At 41.4% G+C, this 20501-nt stretch overlaps 1 protein-coding gene across 1 annotated transcript; it reads left to right on the top strand.

Moving 5' to 3' along the window:
• The first annotated feature begins 396 nt into the window (after nt 1–396).
• On the top strand, nt 397–19731 carry LOC144719858 (kinesin-like protein KIF16B). Its single transcript, XM_078596122.1, has 27 exons — nt 397–634; nt 4507–4576; nt 4897–5010; nt 5900–6016; nt 6338–6432; nt 6545–6654; nt 6982–7124; nt 7595–7763; nt 8436–8567; nt 9043–9218; nt 9793–9858; nt 10435–10494; nt 10758–10877; nt 10989–11040; nt 11152–11289; nt 11696–11778; nt 12096–12184; nt 13557–13610; nt 13719–14832; nt 15100–15347; nt 15447–15620; nt 16030–16156; nt 16433–16483; nt 17325–17447; nt 17699–17788; nt 18115–18198; nt 18689–19731. The coding sequence occupies exons 1-27, from the start codon at nt 588–590 to the stop codon at nt 18845–18847; spliced, it is 4005 nt and encodes a 1334-aa protein (XP_078452248.1). The 5' UTR covers nt 397–587; the 3' UTR covers nt 18848–19731.
• The last annotated feature ends 770 nt before the right edge of the window (nt 19732–20501 follow it).

Raw genomic sequence — 20501 nt, 5'->3', positions numbered from 1 at the left:
GTCATTAACTCATTAAAACGAGGCTGCAGCACTGTGTTGTGGGTCGCAGCTCGAGGCAGTAGAAAGTTAAACACCAAACCGAGTGGGTGCCACGCAGAGAAAGATTCTCATGCTCCAATGTCAACACCGTCACGTGGCGCCCAGCGGACGAGACCATTACCACATCACCAAAACGCCGGGGAGGCTAAATCACGCAGAGTCCATTGACATGGCAATAATTGCATTCACAGTACCATAGCACACAATAAATATACAAAACAAAACATTAAATATCCACTATTAATTGTGTTAATATCAAAAACGGTGGTATATAGCCACTAAAGTGAGTAGCCACATGGCCTCGTCCACCCCTCGAGGTGGGTTTAGTGGTCGCGCCCGGGGGGGGATGTCAGCTGACACCGGCCCCGGCTCGCGGACGGAGGCGGCAGGCAGCCGAGGCGTGCGTGGCCACGACGAACGGCGGTGGTGACGACGACAATAGTCGGAACGCGAACAAGAAACACCGCCGATACGGGACCGTGGTCCTCTGCCGAGTCACCGCTGCACGCCTCCCTTCTTTGTCGTCTCGCACGGGGCAGAGCGTGGCCATGGCGTCAGTAAAGGTGGCAGTGCGGGTGCGGCCCATGAACCAGAGGTAGGCGGCGTGGGCGGTGCGGGCTCATCCCCAGGTACAGCCCGGGTCAAGCCTTGTTCCAGCTCGGGTTAAGCCTTGTTCCAGCTCGGGTTAAGCCTTGTTCCAGCTCGGGTTAAGGCTTGTTCCAGCTCGGGTTAAGCCTTGTTCCAGCTCGGGTTAAGCTGAGCTGGTCAAACCTTGTTCCAGCTCGGCTTAAGCCTTGTTCCAGCTCGGGTTAAGCCTTGTTCCAGCTCGGGTCAAGCCTTGTTCCAGCTCGGGTTAAGCCTTGTTCCAGCTCGGGTCAAGCCTTGTTCCAGCTCGGGTCAAGCCTTGTTCCAGCTCGGGTCAAGCCTTGTTCCAGCCCGGGTCAAGCCTTGTTCCAGCTCGGGTTAAGCCTTGTTCCAGCTCGGGTTAAGGCTTGTTCCAGCTCGGGTTAAGCCTTGTTCCAGCTCGGGTTAAGCCTTGTTCCAGCCCGGGTCAAGCCTTGTTCCAGCTCGGGTTAAGGCTTGTTCCAGCTCGGGTTAAGCCTTGTTCCAGCTCGGGTCAAGCCTTGTTCCAGCCCGGGTCAAGCCTTGTTCCAGCTCGGGTTAAGCCTTGTTCCAGCTCGGGTTAAGGCTTGTTCCAGCTCGGGTTAAGCCTTGTTCCAGCTCGGGTTAAGCTGAGCTGGTCAAACCTTGTTCCAGCTCGGCTTAAGCCTTGTTCCAGCTCGGGTTAAGCCTTGTTCCAGCTCGGGTCAAGCCTTGTTCCAGCTCGGGTTAAGCCTTGTTCCAGCTCGGGTCAAGCCTTGTTCCAGCTCGGGTCAAGCCTTGTTCCAGCTCGGGTCAAGCCTTGTTCCAGCCCGGGTCAAGCCTTGTTCCAGCTCGGGTTAAGCCTTGTTCCAGCTCGGGTTAAGGCTTGTTCCAGCTCGGGTTAAGCCTTGTTCCAGCTCGGGTTAAGCTGAGCTGGTCAAACCTTGTTCCAGCTCGGCTTAAGCCTTGTTCCAGCTCGGGTTAAGCCTTGTTCCAGCTCGGGTCAAGCCTTGTTCCAGCTCGGGTTAAGCCTTGTTCCAGCTCGGGTCAAGCCTTGTTCCTGCTCGGGTCAAGCCTTGTTCCAGCTCGGGTCAAGCCTTGTTCCAGCTCGGGTCAAGCCTTGTTCCAGCTCGGGTCAAGCCTTGTTCCAGCTCGGGTCAAGCCTTGTTCCAGCTCGGGTCAAGCCTTGTTCCAGCTCGGGTCAAGCCTTGTTCCAGCTCGGGTCAAGTCTTGTTCCAGCTCGGGTTAAGCCTTGTTCCAGCTCGGGTTAAGCCTTGTTCCAGCTCGGGTCAAGCCTTGTTCCAGCTCGGGTCGAGCCTTGTTCCAGCTCGGGTCGAGCCTTGTTCCAGCTCGGGTCGAGCCTTGTTCCAGCTCGGGTTAAGCCTTGTTCCAGCTCGGGTCAAGCCTTGTTCCAGCTCGGGTCAAGCCTTGTTCCAGCTCGGGTCAAGCCTTGTTCCAGCTCGGGTCAAGTCTTGTTCCAGCTCGGGTTAAGCCTTGTTCCAGCTCGGGTCGAGCCTTGTTCCAGCTCGGGTCGAGCCTTGTTCCAGCTCGGGTCGAGCCTTGTTCCAGCTCGGGTCGAGCCTTGTTCCAGCTCGGGTTAAGCCTTGTTCCAGCTCGGGTCAAGCCTTGTTCCAGCTCGGGTCAAGCCTTGTTCCAGCTCGGGTCGAGCCTTGTTCCAGCTCGGGTCGAGCCTTGTTCCAGCTCGGGTCGAGCCTTGTTCCAGCTCGGGTTAAGCCTTGTTCCAGCTCGGGTCAAGCCTTGTTCCAGCTCGGGTCAAGCCTTGTTCCAGCTCGGGTCAAGCCTTGTTCCAGCTCGGGTCAAGCCTTGTTCCAGCTCGGGTTAAGCCTTGTTCCAGCTCGGGTCAAGCCTTGTTCCAGCTCGGGGCCAGACAGTCTTCACTCTAGATTATTGATTTCCCACGTGTAAGTCCCGTAGACCGTCTTCGATCCAGCCCAGGGATGGTAGCCGAACGGAGGCAACGTGCCCCAGACGTCGTCCACGATGGAGATGGAGCGACAAGTTGAGCCCACGCAGGAGCGAAATTGTGCGTGGAATCGTGCGGCAGTGAGAAACGATCTGCGGAAGCTTTCGTCTTAACGATGGATAGATATCGATTTAAAGCTTTCGTGACTGCAGGGATTCATCTTCTTGGTTCTTTCGGTAAAGTCACGTAGAAGGGAAGTAATAAAATAATAAAAATAAAACATAATAAAACAATTCTCACGACGTTTCGGCCACAACGCAAGCAGCCATCCTCAGGCGAAGAATGAAACACCCCAAGCTTGGAGCGTATATTTAAGCTGGGTTAGAGGGGGGGGAGGTGGGAAGAAGAGCGCCTAAACAAAATAATTTGCATATCAAGAGGAATTCAGCATATGGAAAATGCGTAGGAGGTGGGCGGGGGGGGTTCCAAATCAATACTATGCCCGTGCATTATGCAGGATTAGCAGCATCAAAGGGGGGGGGGGGAAGGGGGGGAGCATTAACAAAGGAAAGGAATGTTAATAGTATGTAGCTGTAGTTACTAAACAACCACGTAAAAAACTACAGTATAAACTGCATGACAAACTAAAGTATAAACTGATGATGCTATGTAGTTTATACTTTAGTTTGTCATGCAGTTTATACTGTAGTTTTTTACGTGGTTGTTTAGTAACTACAGCTACATACTATTAACATTCCTTTCCTTTGTTAATGCTCCCCCCCTTCCCCCCCCCCCCTTTGATGCTGCTAATCCTGCATAATGCACGGGCATAGTATTGATTTGGAACCCCCCCCGCCCACCTCCTACGCATTTTCCATATGCTGAATTCCTCTTGATATGCAAATTATTTTGTTTAGGCGCTCTTCTTCCCACCTCCCCCCCCTCTAACCCAGCTTAAATATACGCTCCAAGCTTGGGGTGTTTCATTCTTCGCCTGAGGATGGCTGCTTGCGTTGTGGCCGAAACGTCGTGAGAATTGTTTTATTATGTTTTATTTTTATTATTTTATTACTTCCCTTCTACGTGACTTTACCGAAAGAACCAAGAAGATGGATAGATAATTATGAATGATAGTGAAGACTTAAGTCCGTTTAAATTAACAAAACTTGACTCTCCCAGATATCCATCAGTATTTTATGTAATCGTAATTGGAATGAACTGTTAACATTCACCAACTACTATACAGTAACTTAGTAGAAAGTTACTGTAAAACGGAAGTGGAAACTAGTGCCCGTTTCATTTAGGTCACAATGATTATTGTTACGTGGTACTTCAACGCGCCATGGTGATCAAAGGTCAACACTGACAATGAATTACAGTACTATCAGGGGCCACGTGTTACCTCCTGCAATAACATTAACAAACGGTCATTTTAATCAAGGATAGCTTCATCGATGTAACAACATGATAAACCATTGTGTTGCAATTTACATTGTTCGTGTAATGTTTCCACGATGCCTCTTAATTTAGATTTTAGATCAATTATTGTTAATCTATACAGGGCACTTGCTGCCCAGTATTTCCTATTTCACAAGTCTACCTCGATGGATTCAATAATCATTGGTTCAATAGGCACTTTGGAAGGCACTTCAGTATGCCTTCATCGTTGAACAGCCCAATATATTATTCACATGGCTCATTTTACACATCTAACCACATTAACCAGAAATGTTGAATAGCTCAATGGACAGTGTTCCCATTTACAGATTAATTCTTCCTCTTAAATTGTATTGTTATACCTTTATTATAGAGCTACAGTCATCATTGATATAATTTGTGATGTCTAAATGCGGTAAAATTATCATCTCAGCTCATCTATTGCTTCGCCCTGTTGCATATGATGGTGTATTTTGGAACAAGGTTACTCGTTTGTTATCATCAACACGCATTTTTCTTTTCAGAGAAAAAGGCTTGGAGGCCAAATTCATTATCCAGATGGAGGGCAAAAAGACTGTAATCACTAATTTAAAGGTGAGTATCCATGCTAGACACGCCAAACTGTGTTACATATTATCATACAAGTTTCTACTGCGTAGGTTTTCAGGGTCGTGCTGTATGCATCTCCCGATGTTTGGTATGATGTCACTTGATGAAGTAGCTCCCAAACACGTGAAGCGAAATGTTTGACAATCATACCGAGCGGCGGTGCAGTATACAACGCGAAAACACATTCGGAGAGCTGCCATGCATATTAAACGTTTTAATTGCAAATATTTGTTTTGCGTTATTAATATATTTCTGCTGTTTATTTTGGTTTTAATCTGAAAAGTGTTTCTGTGTATTTTTTCTAGACTCCAGAGGGCAGCACTGGAGATGTGAGCCGAGAGAGGTTAAAGGAGTTTACTTACGATTACTCCTATTTTTCTGTTGACAAAAGGAGCCCCCAATTTGCTTCCCAGGAAATGGTGAACTTTCATTTTCATTATATTATGGCTGTGGTTATAAAGAAAATAAAATCGAAATAAAGTATATTAAGACAAGTATCCATATACAGTAGTCCCTCGGTTAACAGTGACATCGGTTAACGGTTTTTCGGTTAACGTTTCGCCTACCCCATAGGACCCCATGGTTTCGACTAACATTAAACGGTATGTTTACGACAATTTCACCCAATCCAAGCGCTCGTTAAGTGAGGCTGAACCATGCCCTCAGCCAATCAGCGACGCCCATTCATGAGCTTTTAGACCTCGACTGGCTTTGTTTACATTATAGGGACTCCTTACGAAGTAGTTCGTTTCCAGACGTCTGTTGGTAAAGTCGATTTGTTCGTAAGTCCAACTTTACTCCTGTCGATTCCAAACATGTTCTACGGCATGTACACTAAACACAGGGAAGGATGTAGATGCCACTGGTTCTTCATCTTCTGCAGATGTAGATGCCACCACCCCCATCTATTGCGCGGTGGTTGAACTTACAACTCTTGGTCCGAACAGGCAACTGGACATACGGACAGGTTTGTTCGTATCTCTGAAAGTTTGTAAGTCGAATGTGCATAATTAGAGGAGTCCCTGTATATGTTTATTTTTTTATTTTTGGCAGTGGAAAACAGCTCTCTTGCAGACTTGGTGATTTTTACGTATATTTTTTAAAATTATAAATGAATTCGATTAAGTTACTTTGGTTAACAGTAGCTTTTGTGGAATGGATTAAAAACGTTAACCGAGGTACTGCTATAAATAAGCTTTACGTTTTTGCGAACGTACAAGCTTTCTAGTTAGAATGTAATACTATAAAACACACTTTAAAGTCAAAATCTCGTAAAAAATTCAAGGTGATAATATTTGTTTTGTTTAGGTGTATAAAGACATAGGCATGGATGTACTGGATGCTGCTTTTGAAGGATACAACGCTTGTATATTTGCATATGGACAGACCGGCTCTGGCAAGTCATACACAATGATGGGAAACCCAGTAAGTGCCCATACCTGCTACTTTGGACTTTGCAGATAATGCTTTGAGGCTTTTCTACTTGATTTAGTTTGCTGTTAGAGGTCTTTCATTAAAGTGGAGCTAATTGTATTTGCATTTCCCTAAGCTATTCTTTGTTTTGTAGTAATTGCAATATGGTATGACAAATTATTTTATAATCTTTAATCCTGCTGCATGTGTGCAGATTGCAAGCGGATTTTTTTCATACTTTGGCATTTTCCTGCATCATCGGCAATTTACGTATAAAGCACAAGTTTTCTCATAGTTTATTTTTTCTGGCATGTTTTTCAAAAATGAAATCAGGGAGACCTTGGGTTGATTCCACGTATATGTGAAGGGCTGTACAGAGGCGTAAGTCGGCATATCTCAAGCGGAGCTTCATATCGCACTGAAGTTAGGTAAGTTACGACTTCCTAATTTTATATGCAACTCCACCCGGACACGATGACAAATCATTTGTATATCATAGCAACAATCCGCGAACTTTTTATGACCACATTGTGCCCTTAGCTACCTGGAAATCTATAATGAGCGAGTGAGGGACCTTTTGAGGAGAAAATCTTCAAAGAGCTTCAACCTCAGAGTACGAGAACACCCTAAAGAAGGTCCCTATGTTGAAGGTTTGGTTTTTTTCATTTCTACGTGAAAGACGGTTGACAAATTTGCTTTTAAACCACTGATATGAATGGATTCTATTCTGAAAACAAGTATTTTTTTAAATATTCCAGTTTCCTGTAACTGCATTCGGAATGTAATATTTATATAGTATTTATATTACTTAATTGAGTAAATCCACAAAGCACCATAGCCCCCCTATTATAAAACTACTGCAGACTATGCTTATCTGTGATACAGTGCCTTTGTGATAGCTTTGTGCTACTAGAATGACGCAGATGCCAAATGTACTAAGGGTTTAATTTGAATATATTTGGTCCAAAATTTCGCAGATTTGTCAAAGCACCTTGTGCAGAACTATAGTGATGTGGAAGAACTGATGGAAGCTGGGAACATAAACAGGACGACAGCTGCCACAGGGATGAATGATGTCAGCAGCCGCTCTCATGCAATTTTCACCATCAAGTTTACACAGGTTAATCCTCAATGATGACTTCATTATGAATCAACTTTTTTCCCTTTGCATAATAATGCATATTTGTACTTGATATATCATGTTCAAAAGTTTACATTAATTCCTGTTGCTTTTTCAAATATAGCAAGTATGAAGCAACTGAAATGCAAAATGTGTTGGTGTTTTGAACATAGGTGTCAAGTAATAATTGCACCATGACTGAGGAGTGGTTAGCACATTGCACTGTTAACTCGATTATCTGAGTTTGATACCCAGCCATAGTTAACATCAATGGCAAGTAAACTCTGAACTCCTTTATCTACCCCCACTGATAAGCAAGGTGCAATATGGTCGTACTCCTTCAATGACTAAGATGGCATCTCTGTTTAAGTAAATACATTGAGATATCAATAGTTATTACACATAATGCTTGTGTTGTACATACAACCCAGTTGAGCATGTGACTAGTCGTTTGCTGCATTCCATGCCAGGCCAAATTCGACGCCGAAATGCCACGGGAAACGGTAAGCAAGATCCACCTGGTGGACCTGGCTGGGAGCGAGCGTGCTGATGCCACCGGGGCCACGGGCGTGCGGCTCAAGGAGGGAGGGAACATCAACAAGTCTCTCGTTACGCTGGGCAATGTCATCTCCTCGCTGGGTAAGGGGACTGCAGGGGCTAGCTACACACAGTGTTGTATTACATGGAAGCAGAGAGTGCCAACCATGTGGTTATGGTGTCTTATATCAAATTGTTTTTATAATGACCTGAAATATGATATCATAAATATGTATTTACAGGTACATGGTTAAATAATGCCCACACTCCACACAGCACAGAAATGCCCTCATTCAGCAGTTGATTGACAAAGGGTTATAATTGTCATGATTATTTTCTGTTATATATATGTTTACAATAAGTTACAATCATTTCTGTTTTGAAACGCGTTTTGGGACATAAGGGTGATGCGATGGATAACACACTGCATTATGAAGCCAGCTACCTAAATTTGGTTCCTGGACATGGCTAATATTGGTGGCGAGTGATGTCTAAACTGGTCCAGGGCCCGCCCTTTAATTTTATCAACCTTGATTTACCCTGTGTGCTGACGTATGCTCAAACAACAATCGTGACCGATATGGCATGGGGAGTATTTCATGCAGCAGTAGATTGGCAAATTACTTTTAAATAATGTTTTTATACATTTTTTTCCTGAAATTATGTTTGATAGATCAGCTAATAGCCATTCATCAAGGCGAACAAAAATAATTTTTTGACACCGTATGGAAAGATTATCTTGGAAAAAAAATGTGCCTTTCTCTTTTGTACCAGCCGACATCTCCTTGTCCTCAAGTTCTCCTCAGGGAAGAAAGAAACAAGTCTTTGTGCCTTACCGTGACTCTGTGTTAACGTGGCTGTTGAAAGACAGTCTTGGGGGAAACTCCAAGACCATAATGATAGCCAGTAAGTGGGCATTACTCACATTTCTTGCTTTCCCACATGTTGAAACATTACATGCATCAATATTTACTTGTTTTTAACTAGATTGTCTGCTTTTTTATGTTTATTTAGAAACTCGACATTCGTAACTAACATTACACTCAAAAGTATATAATATAGGTGACGTTTTGGGCAATGGCTCTCATTTGCGACACATAAAGATGCCAGAGAGGTAGCATTGTGGTTGTGCACCACTGGCAATGCAGTATCACCAAAAAATGTGTTACATGTATTTAGGTATACTACTATTGTGTAGGTTTTTGCGGTAGTGCTGTGAATTCCTCCCATGTATTTTCAGGTTGTAACGGGTGTTGTTGGGCATGTTGTTCGACGTTTGGCTCGACATGTTGAAGCTCCCAACACACGGTACAACCGAAAAACACACTGGAGAGCTTTAACTACTGTTTACCGATATACATGCACTTACTTTTCTTTACAGCAATCTCACCGGCCGATGTCAACTACGGAGAGACACTGAGCACACTTCGCTATGCAAACCGAGCCAAGAACATTATCAACAAGCCAACTATCAATGAAGACTCCAATGTTAAGCTTATTCGAGAGCTACGTGCAGAGATTGTTCGCCTTAAAGCACTCCTCACTCAGGGAAACCAGGTGTGTTGACCGTTATTTTAGACCTCGCATTGATTTGTTTTGGTGATTTTCCAAACGTCTCCAGTAGTAAAACTTAAGGGCAGAAGTTCCTTGGGTAGAAATTCCATTAGAGAACACTTCGCACAACACAGAACGCACCCGTTATAACGTGGAACTCTCCCGTTATAATGTGGAACTCTCCCGTTATAACGCGGCTTCTGAGCGGTCAAGGACGAACTACTTTCTTGACCTTCGTGGCTGAGCGGAATGATACAGTATACAGAATGATAAAGTAACGCGGCGGCGTACCCTCAATTCTTTGTCCTGCCATCTTACTTTGTGTTCATAGTATCTCGCCAAACTTTATCATTGCATTATTTATGGGGAAATTGTGTTCGCTTAACTGCGGAACTTTTCCGGGAATGCATCTACCGCGTTAAACAAGGACTTCCTCGTTTGTGCCAAGCAGTAAACTGAGAAACATAACACACCAGCTATCATGTAAAGTATTGCCTTTTCTCATACAAGTGTAATGGTACACTTTAACCCGTAAGTACAATAATGTGGATATCGTGCACAAATCTCTCATTTACAGAATTCACTACTGGATTCACCCACGGCACTAAGCATGGAACAAAAGTTACATCAAAATGAAGCTCGTGTAAGTGTGATGTCTTTTCTGTGTTAAACTTGGTGATTTAAATGTACAAGATGTAATACACATTAATGTAAGCAAATACAGTGGCCCTGGAACGATGCATCCATTCCTTGATATTTAATTTGTAAGTTCCTGATCCAGTGCAGCAGTTGCGCTATGAACATGGCAGCCTGAGTTAGATTCCTGGCCACACCTAGCATTCATGTTGAGTGATTTCTGAACAGGTCCTGGGCTCCCCCTTGACCAACCCACACTGACCAGCAAATTGAATTATGGTCAAACAACCCCCTATGACCTCCACAGTGTGGGGAGGCCTTCATTCAGCAGTGAATTGACAAAGATATTTGACGTTCATGATACATGCATACAATTGTGTCAATCCATATATGTTTATATGAACTAATTGTTTGCATTAAACCACGAGAGGCTGCTACATTAAGCAGTGTTATAAGAATATTTGTATTGAATCGTGACCCTGAATCGTACTGCAGTTTATATAATCCAATGCCTTGTTAATTGTATAAAGAAGATTATTTCATACACTTTTGTATTATAATAATCATGTTTTTTTAATTTTAGGTTGAAGAACTCACGAAAGAATGGACAAATAAGTGGAATGAAACACAGAATATCTTAAGAGTAGGTGTAACAGTACTAAATATAAAGAGTGATGACAATAACACCAATTTTCAGAGTACATAACATGGTTCAACACAAAGCATTTTTTTTGCATTTTTTCTGCTATATTAGCATAGCCATTGCCATAATTAAATAAACCATTTATGCTTTTTTATTATAATGGAAATAGTTAACCAACCTAATAGGTTGTTGGTACTTACATTCAGTGGAATATTTAATTAGTATGTATATTTTTTTGTAATAATTCTAACTTTGACTTTCAGGAGCAAACTTTGGCCTTGAGAAAGGAGGGCATTGGAGTTATTCTCGACTCAGAATTGCCTCATCTAATTGGCATTGATGATGACCTGCTGAGCACAGGGATCATACTCTATCATCTGAAGGTAGGTGTCTGCTGGGTTTTTAAAAATACAATTTGTTACATACTATAATGGTCATTTGGGTTGAGTGCTTTTGATTATGTAGCTCCATAATATTTGTGTTGTATATTACAGGAAGGAAGGACATTTGTTGGGGTAGATAATGCGGAAAACGAGCAAGACATAAGTAAGTGACTATGCAGTCAATGTATAATTCTGTGATGCCACTACATGCACAGTCATGTCTGTTGTTATATGTACTTGTGACATTTAATGTTTTGTATTCTGGCTTCCTCAGTCTTGCATGGTCCAGATCTTGAAAGCGAACACTGTGTGTTTGAGCATTTGAAAGGCGTAGTCACCCTTGTCCCTCGTGACAATGCCCTTTGCTCTGTGAATGGAGTACAGATCCGTCAACCTACACAGCTCAGCCAGGGTAACTAATTAGTTGTGACATTTGTTTGCACATGTGTTTATCACCATACATATTAAATGGGTCAAAACGCTTCACATTTTGCCTCTTTCCTCACACTGCTTAACTGTGCTGTGCCATTAAGTCCCATCGTGTTTTTCCCCTTCAATTCTTATAATCTGTTTTTATTCAGGAAACGTGTTAACTCTTGTTGATAATAGCTTCAAAAATGTAGTTTGTTGCTGACCGCTTGGCATTTTGGGCCTTTGAGGCTGTGTTTAATACCGAGATATAAAAACAGATGCAAGTACAATGATGCATGTATTTGGAATTATTAAGTACATACATTAAAAGTACTCTGAAAGAGTAGAGTAGTGATATTTACCTATAATGTAAAGAATAATAATTTAAGTCAATGTTTGTGCTTTAGGTGCTGTCATCCTGTTAGGTCGAACAAATATGTTCAGATTCAACCATCCCAAAGAAGCTGCAAAACTCAGAGAGAAAAGGAAGGTTTGTCTTCGTTGTTTTTAATGGATGATTCTATTTTAAAAGCCAGCTTTGTAAAGCACATTGAATACCATTAGTGCCATATTTACCTAGAACGTAGACTGCATAACTCAGCCTGGTATGAAGTCATAAAAAAGCGTTTTTACTGACCATTTTGGAAGCTTTAATATGAATGTGAAAATACTTTTTACTTGTGTCAAGGACGGCAGATGCTGCTCTGCATTACAATATTTTGCCGAGTGGAATACTGTCAACACTCGGGCTGTCAATGACTGACCTTACAGCAGTTACATGTCTCCTTTTATTTGAATATATTGCAGAGTGGATTACTGTCAACACTCAGCCTCTCTATGACTGACCTTTCAAAGTCATGTGAAAACCTTTCAGCAGTCATGCTCTATAACCCTGGGTAAGTATTACAGATAACTTCTTGCCTTCTCAGCTTAACTGGCTGTAAACTGATGAATTGCAAAAATGTCGAAGTGTTTTGATAAATCCTTTAATTATGCAAAACTTTTAGATTAATGTACCCGTAAATATGAATTTGTTAATGTTACATTTTGCCTTGCTATGTATATTCTTTGCATGTAAACTGACATCACTGATGCCCGATGTATTGCAGATTTATTTTTCTCTTACCTTTGCTTTGCTTTACTTCCTTTTGGCAGTCTGGACAATTTAAGGAGGCCTTTATTTGTAAGGTAGATATAATATGTTCGCATTAGTTGTGTTAAATTTATTTTGGTTTACTGTTCGACGTAAGTTAGTGTCGAAGTATGTTTTTATTTAAATGGAAGACTGAACTGTTTATTTCTACATAAAGAAGCTTTATCATAATTAAGTTGTAAAGCTGATGTAGAAAGATTAAAATGTCCAAAATGTACAATTATAAATTGCAGTTCTGAAGTAACTTGTGCATATTGGGTAAACAGTCCAATAGCGTGTGTTGCCTTTGTAGTAATTTAGCTGAGAATAGTGTTGGTTTGAAAACGCATAAATACCCAAGCCCCTGCCATGTGTACCATTTAATTTGTCTCTCTGCCACTTGCTGGCATGAAATTACATACTTGGTATTGTCTATTGCCCTATGGTCAGTGGGTCAACATTCTATTCACTCCTTGAGAAGAATGGACCCGTAGCCAATAATAATTCGGACGGTGAATTACTAAAGAGCCAGGCACAGAAGCTGTGAGCAATGATGTGTAAGGGGCTACATTTTATGTGGCCGTGATTTGTCACCAGGCCCAGTACTTATTGTAATTGAAGATGTCCACACGAGCACCCTCGGTAGCTAAAAGGAGGTTGCGTTTAACATAGTTATCCTGCTGTGCAGGTTTACACATTTTGCTGTCATTCATTTCAACATTGCTGAGACATTGATTTTTAGTTTGCACACTTATTTTTGTTTAGCATTTGCTCAGTGTAAAACATAAGCAAACAAGGGTGCAGTAGAAATAAACAGTTTCCCTTGAGATTGCATTTTCTCACTGTTGTTTGCAAACTATTTTTTTTATTTTCTTGATCTACATTTTGTTATGAGAGTGCTCATAAGTCTTTGTCATGGGATGCTGAAAGTTGTGTTTTTATTAATCCGTTAAGTTGAACAACCTTTCCTGATGTACCCTTTGTGTATATGTAATCCTATTTATGTACACTTTATTAAGTTATTCAAAGATGCATATCATGTCTTATTAATTTGTTGATATTACATCATGAACATTAATCTTGTTTAAATACACAAATGTTAATATTTAGCAACTAAGCTCTTTGTATGATGTTAGGCTTGAATTTGAAAGGAAACACAAGGAAGAAATGGAAAAACTAGACCATAAAAGGTTTGTGACTACTACATTATAATATACATATTTAAAATTTCTCACTACATTTATCAATGGTGTGTGCTTCGTATTCATATGATTTGGTACCTGTTTGTGCAACACTAGGAAAGAAATAGTGGAAATGGAACAGAAGCACAAAACTGCAAAGGCAGAGCTGGAGAAAATGCAGGAGGAGATGGAGAGCCAGAGGATGGAAACCCAGAAGGTCCAGCTACAGATAAAGCGGCAGGAGGAAAGCCTGAAGCGTCGCAGCATGGACATTGAGAGCAAGTTCAAGGACTTTTTGGTTGAGAAAGAGCTGTTTGAGGAAGAGAGGCAGAGAGGCAAAGAAGAGATGGAGTTACAGCGGCAGAAGCAAGAGGAGGAGATCCGCACAAGGGTGGAAGGTGAGATGGAGCAGCTGAAGGAACTACATGAGCATGAAAAGACAGCCCGGGTGGAGATCCTGCAGGAACTAGAGAGGCTCAAGATGGAGAAGGAGCAACAGAGTGCAAAACTTGAAATCGAGAAGAAGAGATTGGAAGAGCAAGAGCTGGAACAGCGAGCCCTTGTGGCGAAGCTTGAGATTGAGTTGCGGGAGAAGCACGAGATGATACAACTTCTAAAGAGAGATGGACACCGCAGGGTAGAAGAGGAGAAGCTCATTTTGGAGGAAATCAGGACAGTGCTTCTGGAAGCTAAAGAAAGTAGCGACGGTAACAGCGAATGTTTGGAAGATGTCCTCAGCGCCAAGCAGATGTATATGGATTTAAAAAGTAGGCAAGTGCAGACTTTGCTACTTTTGGAATCTGAAATGTGTGGGGAGCGGGAAATGCTTGGCCTTGAGATTCAGACAGAGCGAAATGTCCTGGTGGAATTAAAGAAAACATATCAAGATCATGCGATTCATGCCGAGCAAAACGGATCTGAAACGGCAATGTTGGTAACGTCTGAAATTTCTGCGGAAGATGAGAAAATGCGACACTTGGAACAGAGGATTCTTGCAAAGGAGAGGCAAGTAGAGTGGTTGACAGGACAGCAGCTTCCTGCCATAATTGAGGAGAGGCACAGGGCCAGTGAAATCCTGGAGCGGGGGACACCAAGCCTGGACAACACCCTTTACCAGATTGAGCGGGAGTTGGAGGAGATTGATGACAAGCTTCTGCAGCAACGTGCGAGCCGTGACCAGCTGCTACAGCTGCAACAGACCTACGAGTTTACCACCAACGTGGCTCGCCAGGTATTCCCCCTGCATAATGTACAGATGCAATTGAATTACATTTTAAATTGTGATGTATGCAGTACCAAAACACCTGAGATATGGGAATAGCTTTTCCTCGTAATCCTAACTGACTAAGACATTATACACATCATATATTTACTCCAGATAAATGTGGTTGGCTTTAAAAACTTCCATGACCAATTCACGTAGGTGATTATGCTTTTAAAGCTTATATTTTGTGAAGGAGGATTTTTTTACGTCAATTTTCTTTTGCGTTAATTGCAGGAAGAGAAAGTCCGTGAGAAGGAAAAGCAGATATTGCAGTCGAAAGAGAAGCAGCAGCAGGAGGAGCTCGAGCAAGCCGTGACGCGACTCATGCACAAGCACTCGGCTCTGCAGCGCGTGAAGCATGAGGAGCGGCGCCGGCTGGAGGAGAACAAGCGGCAGCTGGGAGGACTGTCCGAGGGTCAAGAAGCTGGCCTGTGTGCCAGTCTGGAAGCCCAGGAGAAAGAGCTGCAGCAGGATGGAGATCGGTGCGTCCTGGTATTTGCCATCTGGGAATTGGAAATAATGAAAGAAGCTTAACTCGCAAGTGACTTTTTGGCCTTTCATATTTTTCTGTGAGTGTTTAGACTGGAGCAAGAGATGCAGCAGTTGAAGCTAACCATCCGGCAAAGAGATGATAGCTATGTGAGAAGTGCCAGCTTTTCTGAGGACAAGTTTTCATCCCTGAGTAGCCCCCTAAATGACAACGCCAGCCCCATCAAGGCACACTCGCCTTCACTTCTTACTGTGGGACGAGAAAGGTGTGCATAGTCTGTCTTGTATACAGTGTACTTTACCTCCAGAATCGTACTTGGCAGAGCGTCGTGATATGCCATGCTTTTAGCCATTACACTTACATTACATGTATTGTGGGTAAAATTAGTTCACTCATTCTGTCTTTAATTGTGTGTCTATTAAAAAGACTTGCTTAAGTGCCCTTCGGCATGTACAGTGAATAGAATGCTAGCAGCACTGGACCACATGGAATGGAGATAGCGTGGGGGGCCTTAATCCAGCAGTAGATAGATAGTGGCTGATACTGATGAAGTCAATGTGCTAGTTGACAAATTGAATACAATGTTTATGTGCGTGCAGTATTGCTGTTCTTTTTTTTTGCTGCCGGTATCCTATTATAATTGGAAATGTGGGTCACTGCATTTGCTCCTGCAGGCTGAACTCTGTAATTGAGGAGGAGGTGAGGCGGAGACTGCATGAGGAGCAGCACAGTACCTCCCTGGCATTTTCCCCCGAGCCAAGTCAACAGCTTGACTCCTCCTGTTCCACCGATGGCTCAAAGGCAAATGCATAATTATCCTTATACCTGCTCGTAATTAAAATTCATCGCACTGGATTGCTAAAGTGCAAAATACGTAATGCATGTGTATAAACTCACGAGGTGGCACATTGACTCTGTTGCATTTTGTAACGACCCTTGTTGGGTATTATTGTGTTTGTTAGGAAGGACCAGGGGTTTGTCATGTTGATTCATTTTAGGTCGTCTATGGTATTTTGTCATTGTTCCAGCATTCCATGTCATGATGTTTCATATCAGTTTTGTTTATGGTCTCATCAGACAGATGAATTGTGTCAAAATGGTACTTTTTCAAGAAAAATGAAGTATGAGGTATGTCATGGGCAGTTAACAATATTGGTTGTTTTTAAATTATCAACACTTAATTTCACACTAACTTAATTGAACCATTGAATATGTTTCATGCCGCTTATTGAAATTTTTTTAAAAAGGAAAATGTAGAGGGTTTTGTCCCAATACGGTAAATGGCTTGTAATTGTAATTCTGCATGGTGCATCATTTAATCTCATCAGGAATTAAGTACGAATAAAATCTATAATTGCAATGCTCGACATCTTGGGTGAGTAACCATGCTCATTGCGTACAACTTACTACGACTGAATATCCATTTGGTAGACAAATGGATATTCAGTCTCTCAATTTTGGTCATGAAAATAATCTGTTCGCTTTATCATTCTAAATTCTCAACTCTAATGAATGCATATTCTTAGGTTTTTTCGGTAAAGTCACGTAGGTAAAACATCAAAATTAATAAAAATAAAATAAAGATCACGACGTTTCGGAGGCAACACAAGTCTCCGAAACGTCGTGATCTTTATTTTATTTTTTATTAATTTTGATGTTTTACCTTCGTGACTTTACCGAAAAAACCTAAGAATATGAATCCATGCAGTCACGAAAGCTTCAAATCTAGAATCTAATGAATGCAGCTTCGTGTACTCGTTTCGATTTAAATAGAATACATTGCATATATGACTTGTTAGAGCTTTGTGTGCATTGTCTCAATATGACCGTGCTTTGGTGTGATATTTTATTTTAGTAAACTATATTGTCCCAGGATTAGCAGAACAAAAAATTATGTCCTTACCTATTTATAAATGTACCGCCTCTTGTAATAGTTTTTTTCACACGTTTGTGAATTGTCTTTGCACAGAGAATATTGTCTAGACCTCTGGATGTGGACATCTCCGCTGTGAAAGAGCCACTAAAAGTTTCAATTCCGCGTTACGTCCTGCGTGGTCAGGGAAAAGCTGAGCACTTCCAGTTTGAAGTAAAGGTACTTCATTTTCATTGCAAGTTACTTGTATGTCAATGCCTGCGTTGTTACATTTATAAGGTTGCAATAATAATAATGTGACCTACCTGTTAACAACATGCATACAAAGTGTCTTCAACAAGCCTGTAAAGTTACAAAGCTCGTCAAATTATCGTCATCAGCGATTAAGCCTTCATGTGCAATATTTAAGAACTATGCAAATGCTTTGAAAAGAGGTTGTGTTGCATGTGGTTGACTGACTTGTGTTGCAGGTCACGGTGTTGGGGGAAACGTGGTCAGTTTTTCGACGATATAGCCGATTTAGAGAAATGCACAAGCTCATGAAAGCTCGATATCCCGAGGTGAAACATTAAACCTACACGACATGACTAGTTTCAGAAGTAGCTTGGTATATTAACATCACGAAATGAGTGAAATGCTTTGCAATATTTCCGGTCATTTTCTTCACTTGTAATTTGTAACGTAATTCTGCAGCACATAATGAATATCATTTATCTGCACTGACCTATGGCTGTTCTGTCTTGCAACTAAATAGTAAAGGAATAACTTTGTTACTGATTATAATTTGTGATTTTTATTTGTGTGTCTTTAATTAGGGTTGTAGAATGTTCGCTTTGTTTTCAGGAGCTTATCTGTTCGTTTATGAAAGCACGTGTTTGTCCACTAGGTGGCAGAATTGGGATTCCCTCCGAAGAAGCTGTTTGGAAATAAAGATGAGCGAGTAATAGACCAGAGACAGGCCCAATTGGAGGTACCATATACTTGCTTGTCATTGTTAAATATATATTTTGTCATATTCCTAGGTTTTTTCGGTAAAGTCACGTAGGTAAAACATTAAAATTAATAAAAGTAAAATAAAATAAAAATCACGACGTTTCGGAGGCAACACAAGCTTCCGTCTTCAGGTGGAACCGTCACAGCCACGACAGCTGTATCAAGTAAATTAATTTTAATGTTTTACCTACGTGACTTTACCGAAAAAACCTAAGAATATGAATCCTTGCAGTTACAAAAGCTTCAAATCTAGAATATATTTTGTCACTTAGCTACGCGGAGGTTGTGTATATTTTCAACATTAGTTATAATTTTATAACATGTATTTATTATATTTCGGTAAATAAGGCTTCGAGCAATCCTCTAGGATTGTGATTTAATTTGAAGCAAAACATAGATAATTATTGTCCATGTGCTGTTTTTGTTTTTTCAAAGAAAATACCATAATGTTGTTTTCCATGCTGCAGACTTACTTGCGGAACTTTATCGCGATCATGCTGAGAATCCCAGAGTCACCCCTGAATCTGCAGACGGCAGGAGCGACACTGTCCAAGCATACAGTGTGTGAGGCAGTATCCTTCTTTAGGAAAGGCGTCTTTGACTCGAGCAGCCATGGGACAGGATGACGTTGCTGGGAGGTGTGTTTGTGGCCTCTGAAAATGTATATATGTTAAATATATTGAAGGTTTTGAAGAAAAAAGTACTCTGTCGGCACTTTCAAGCCATCTCAAACCTAACGGGCTTCCTGTTCAGGCCATATCATTGAAGGTCTGAATTCCTCCGTGCAATATTGTTGCGAGCACTTTTTGTATTCTGTACAATGTTGACCCCAGGTTACCTTGTATGCTGTGGTCTTGGTTAACAGTTCTCAGAATTTTTGTTGTGTTCTGGTTAATATGACGTGTGAACGCCTTAAGAAGAAATATTGCTTTCTTCTCTGAATGTGGTTGTGTGTTTCTGCCTGGATAAACTTGCCATGTGTCTTGATGTTACAAGTCGTTTTTGTATAATACAATGTAAATGCTGACCAAAGGGCAAGCAGACTATTGGTGATCACTTGAAACTGTAAATATACGTCCTTCATTTAGTTCAAAGAAAACATTTTAACTCAATTGGAAGTGTTGCTGGTGTGATGTATCGGATAAAAAAAACACCTGTCATGAATAGCCCCGTATGAAATATATATTTGTGATCTTTATGTAGGTCGTAACTTACCTTTTTCTTTGCATATCATGCATCTTGTTTGAAACATATGTGAGCTTGCCTGAGAATTTAAATGATACAAAATGAAGTGGCATATTTATAGGCGACCTAGATTTGTTAACACGAGTATTCATGTAATTATTTTACCTGAGAGCGGAAGGCATTTTCACACAGGAAAAAAATACAGTAATTACTCAGATAATCTTAGCAATTTTATTTAAATAAAATAACCTCAGTTTATAAGATCAATGCTGTATTTTGTTGAAGTAATTTCATGGAATATTTACAATAAATTTATATCATTTGATATGCTCGTACTGTGTTCTTTTCTATCTACCTCGTAAAATGTGCCACTTGATTGCAGAGCTTTAATAGGCCTATGAACGTAGGATGTCGTATTATTTTTGCGGTGTAAACTGTGCACAGTTAAAACGATACCTTAAGGTCTTATTCGTGTTTTTCTATCATAAGCTATGCCTTTGTGGCAGTGACTTGGCCCAGCGGTAGAGCAGTCACCGCGTATTGCAGTCGCTTTTCGAATCTGAAAGTCCGCCCTTCCCGTACGCTTCACAGTGTACGTTAAAGATCCCCTGATCTCATTTGAGGAGGCCATTGTGTGCCAACATCGTGGTCCAAATTTGCCAATCCTAAACAATAAAGCAAATCACTGAATGGAGATTACACACAGGAAAATTGCCCCCTATTTTGCAACTATTTCAGACTCAATGCCTTCTTGATGGCCTTGCACCATTAAAACGGTGTGAATACCAAATGCTTTAAATTAGTATTTATACGTGTTTTATATTAATATACAAAATGCTAAAACGTATTTAGTAAATTGCAATAAATGTGCATGTATCCATTTGCATATTATAAGGCAGCAATACATGGTGTCGGTTGGAGTGCTTTTGAAAGGTCGAGCCTGATAATGAAGTAATATACCAATGTGCTTAAAAAAAGGTGTATGGTCAGTAACAAAAAATAAAGAACAATTGAATGGAGAGATGCATGCTCGGAATTACACTGAGGGACAGAAATATGAACATGGATCAGAGAACACGTAGGTGAACAGCATTC

This window comes from Lampetra planeri, chromosome 7 (genome assembly GCF_965212315.1).
Source record: "Lampetra planeri chromosome 7, kcLamPlan1.2.h2, whole genome shotgun sequence".
Lineage (NCBI taxonomy): Eukaryota > Metazoa > Chordata > Hyperoartia > Petromyzontiformes > Petromyzontidae > Lampetra > Lampetra planeri.
This window is presented reverse-complemented; position numbering and strand designations above follow the sequence as displayed.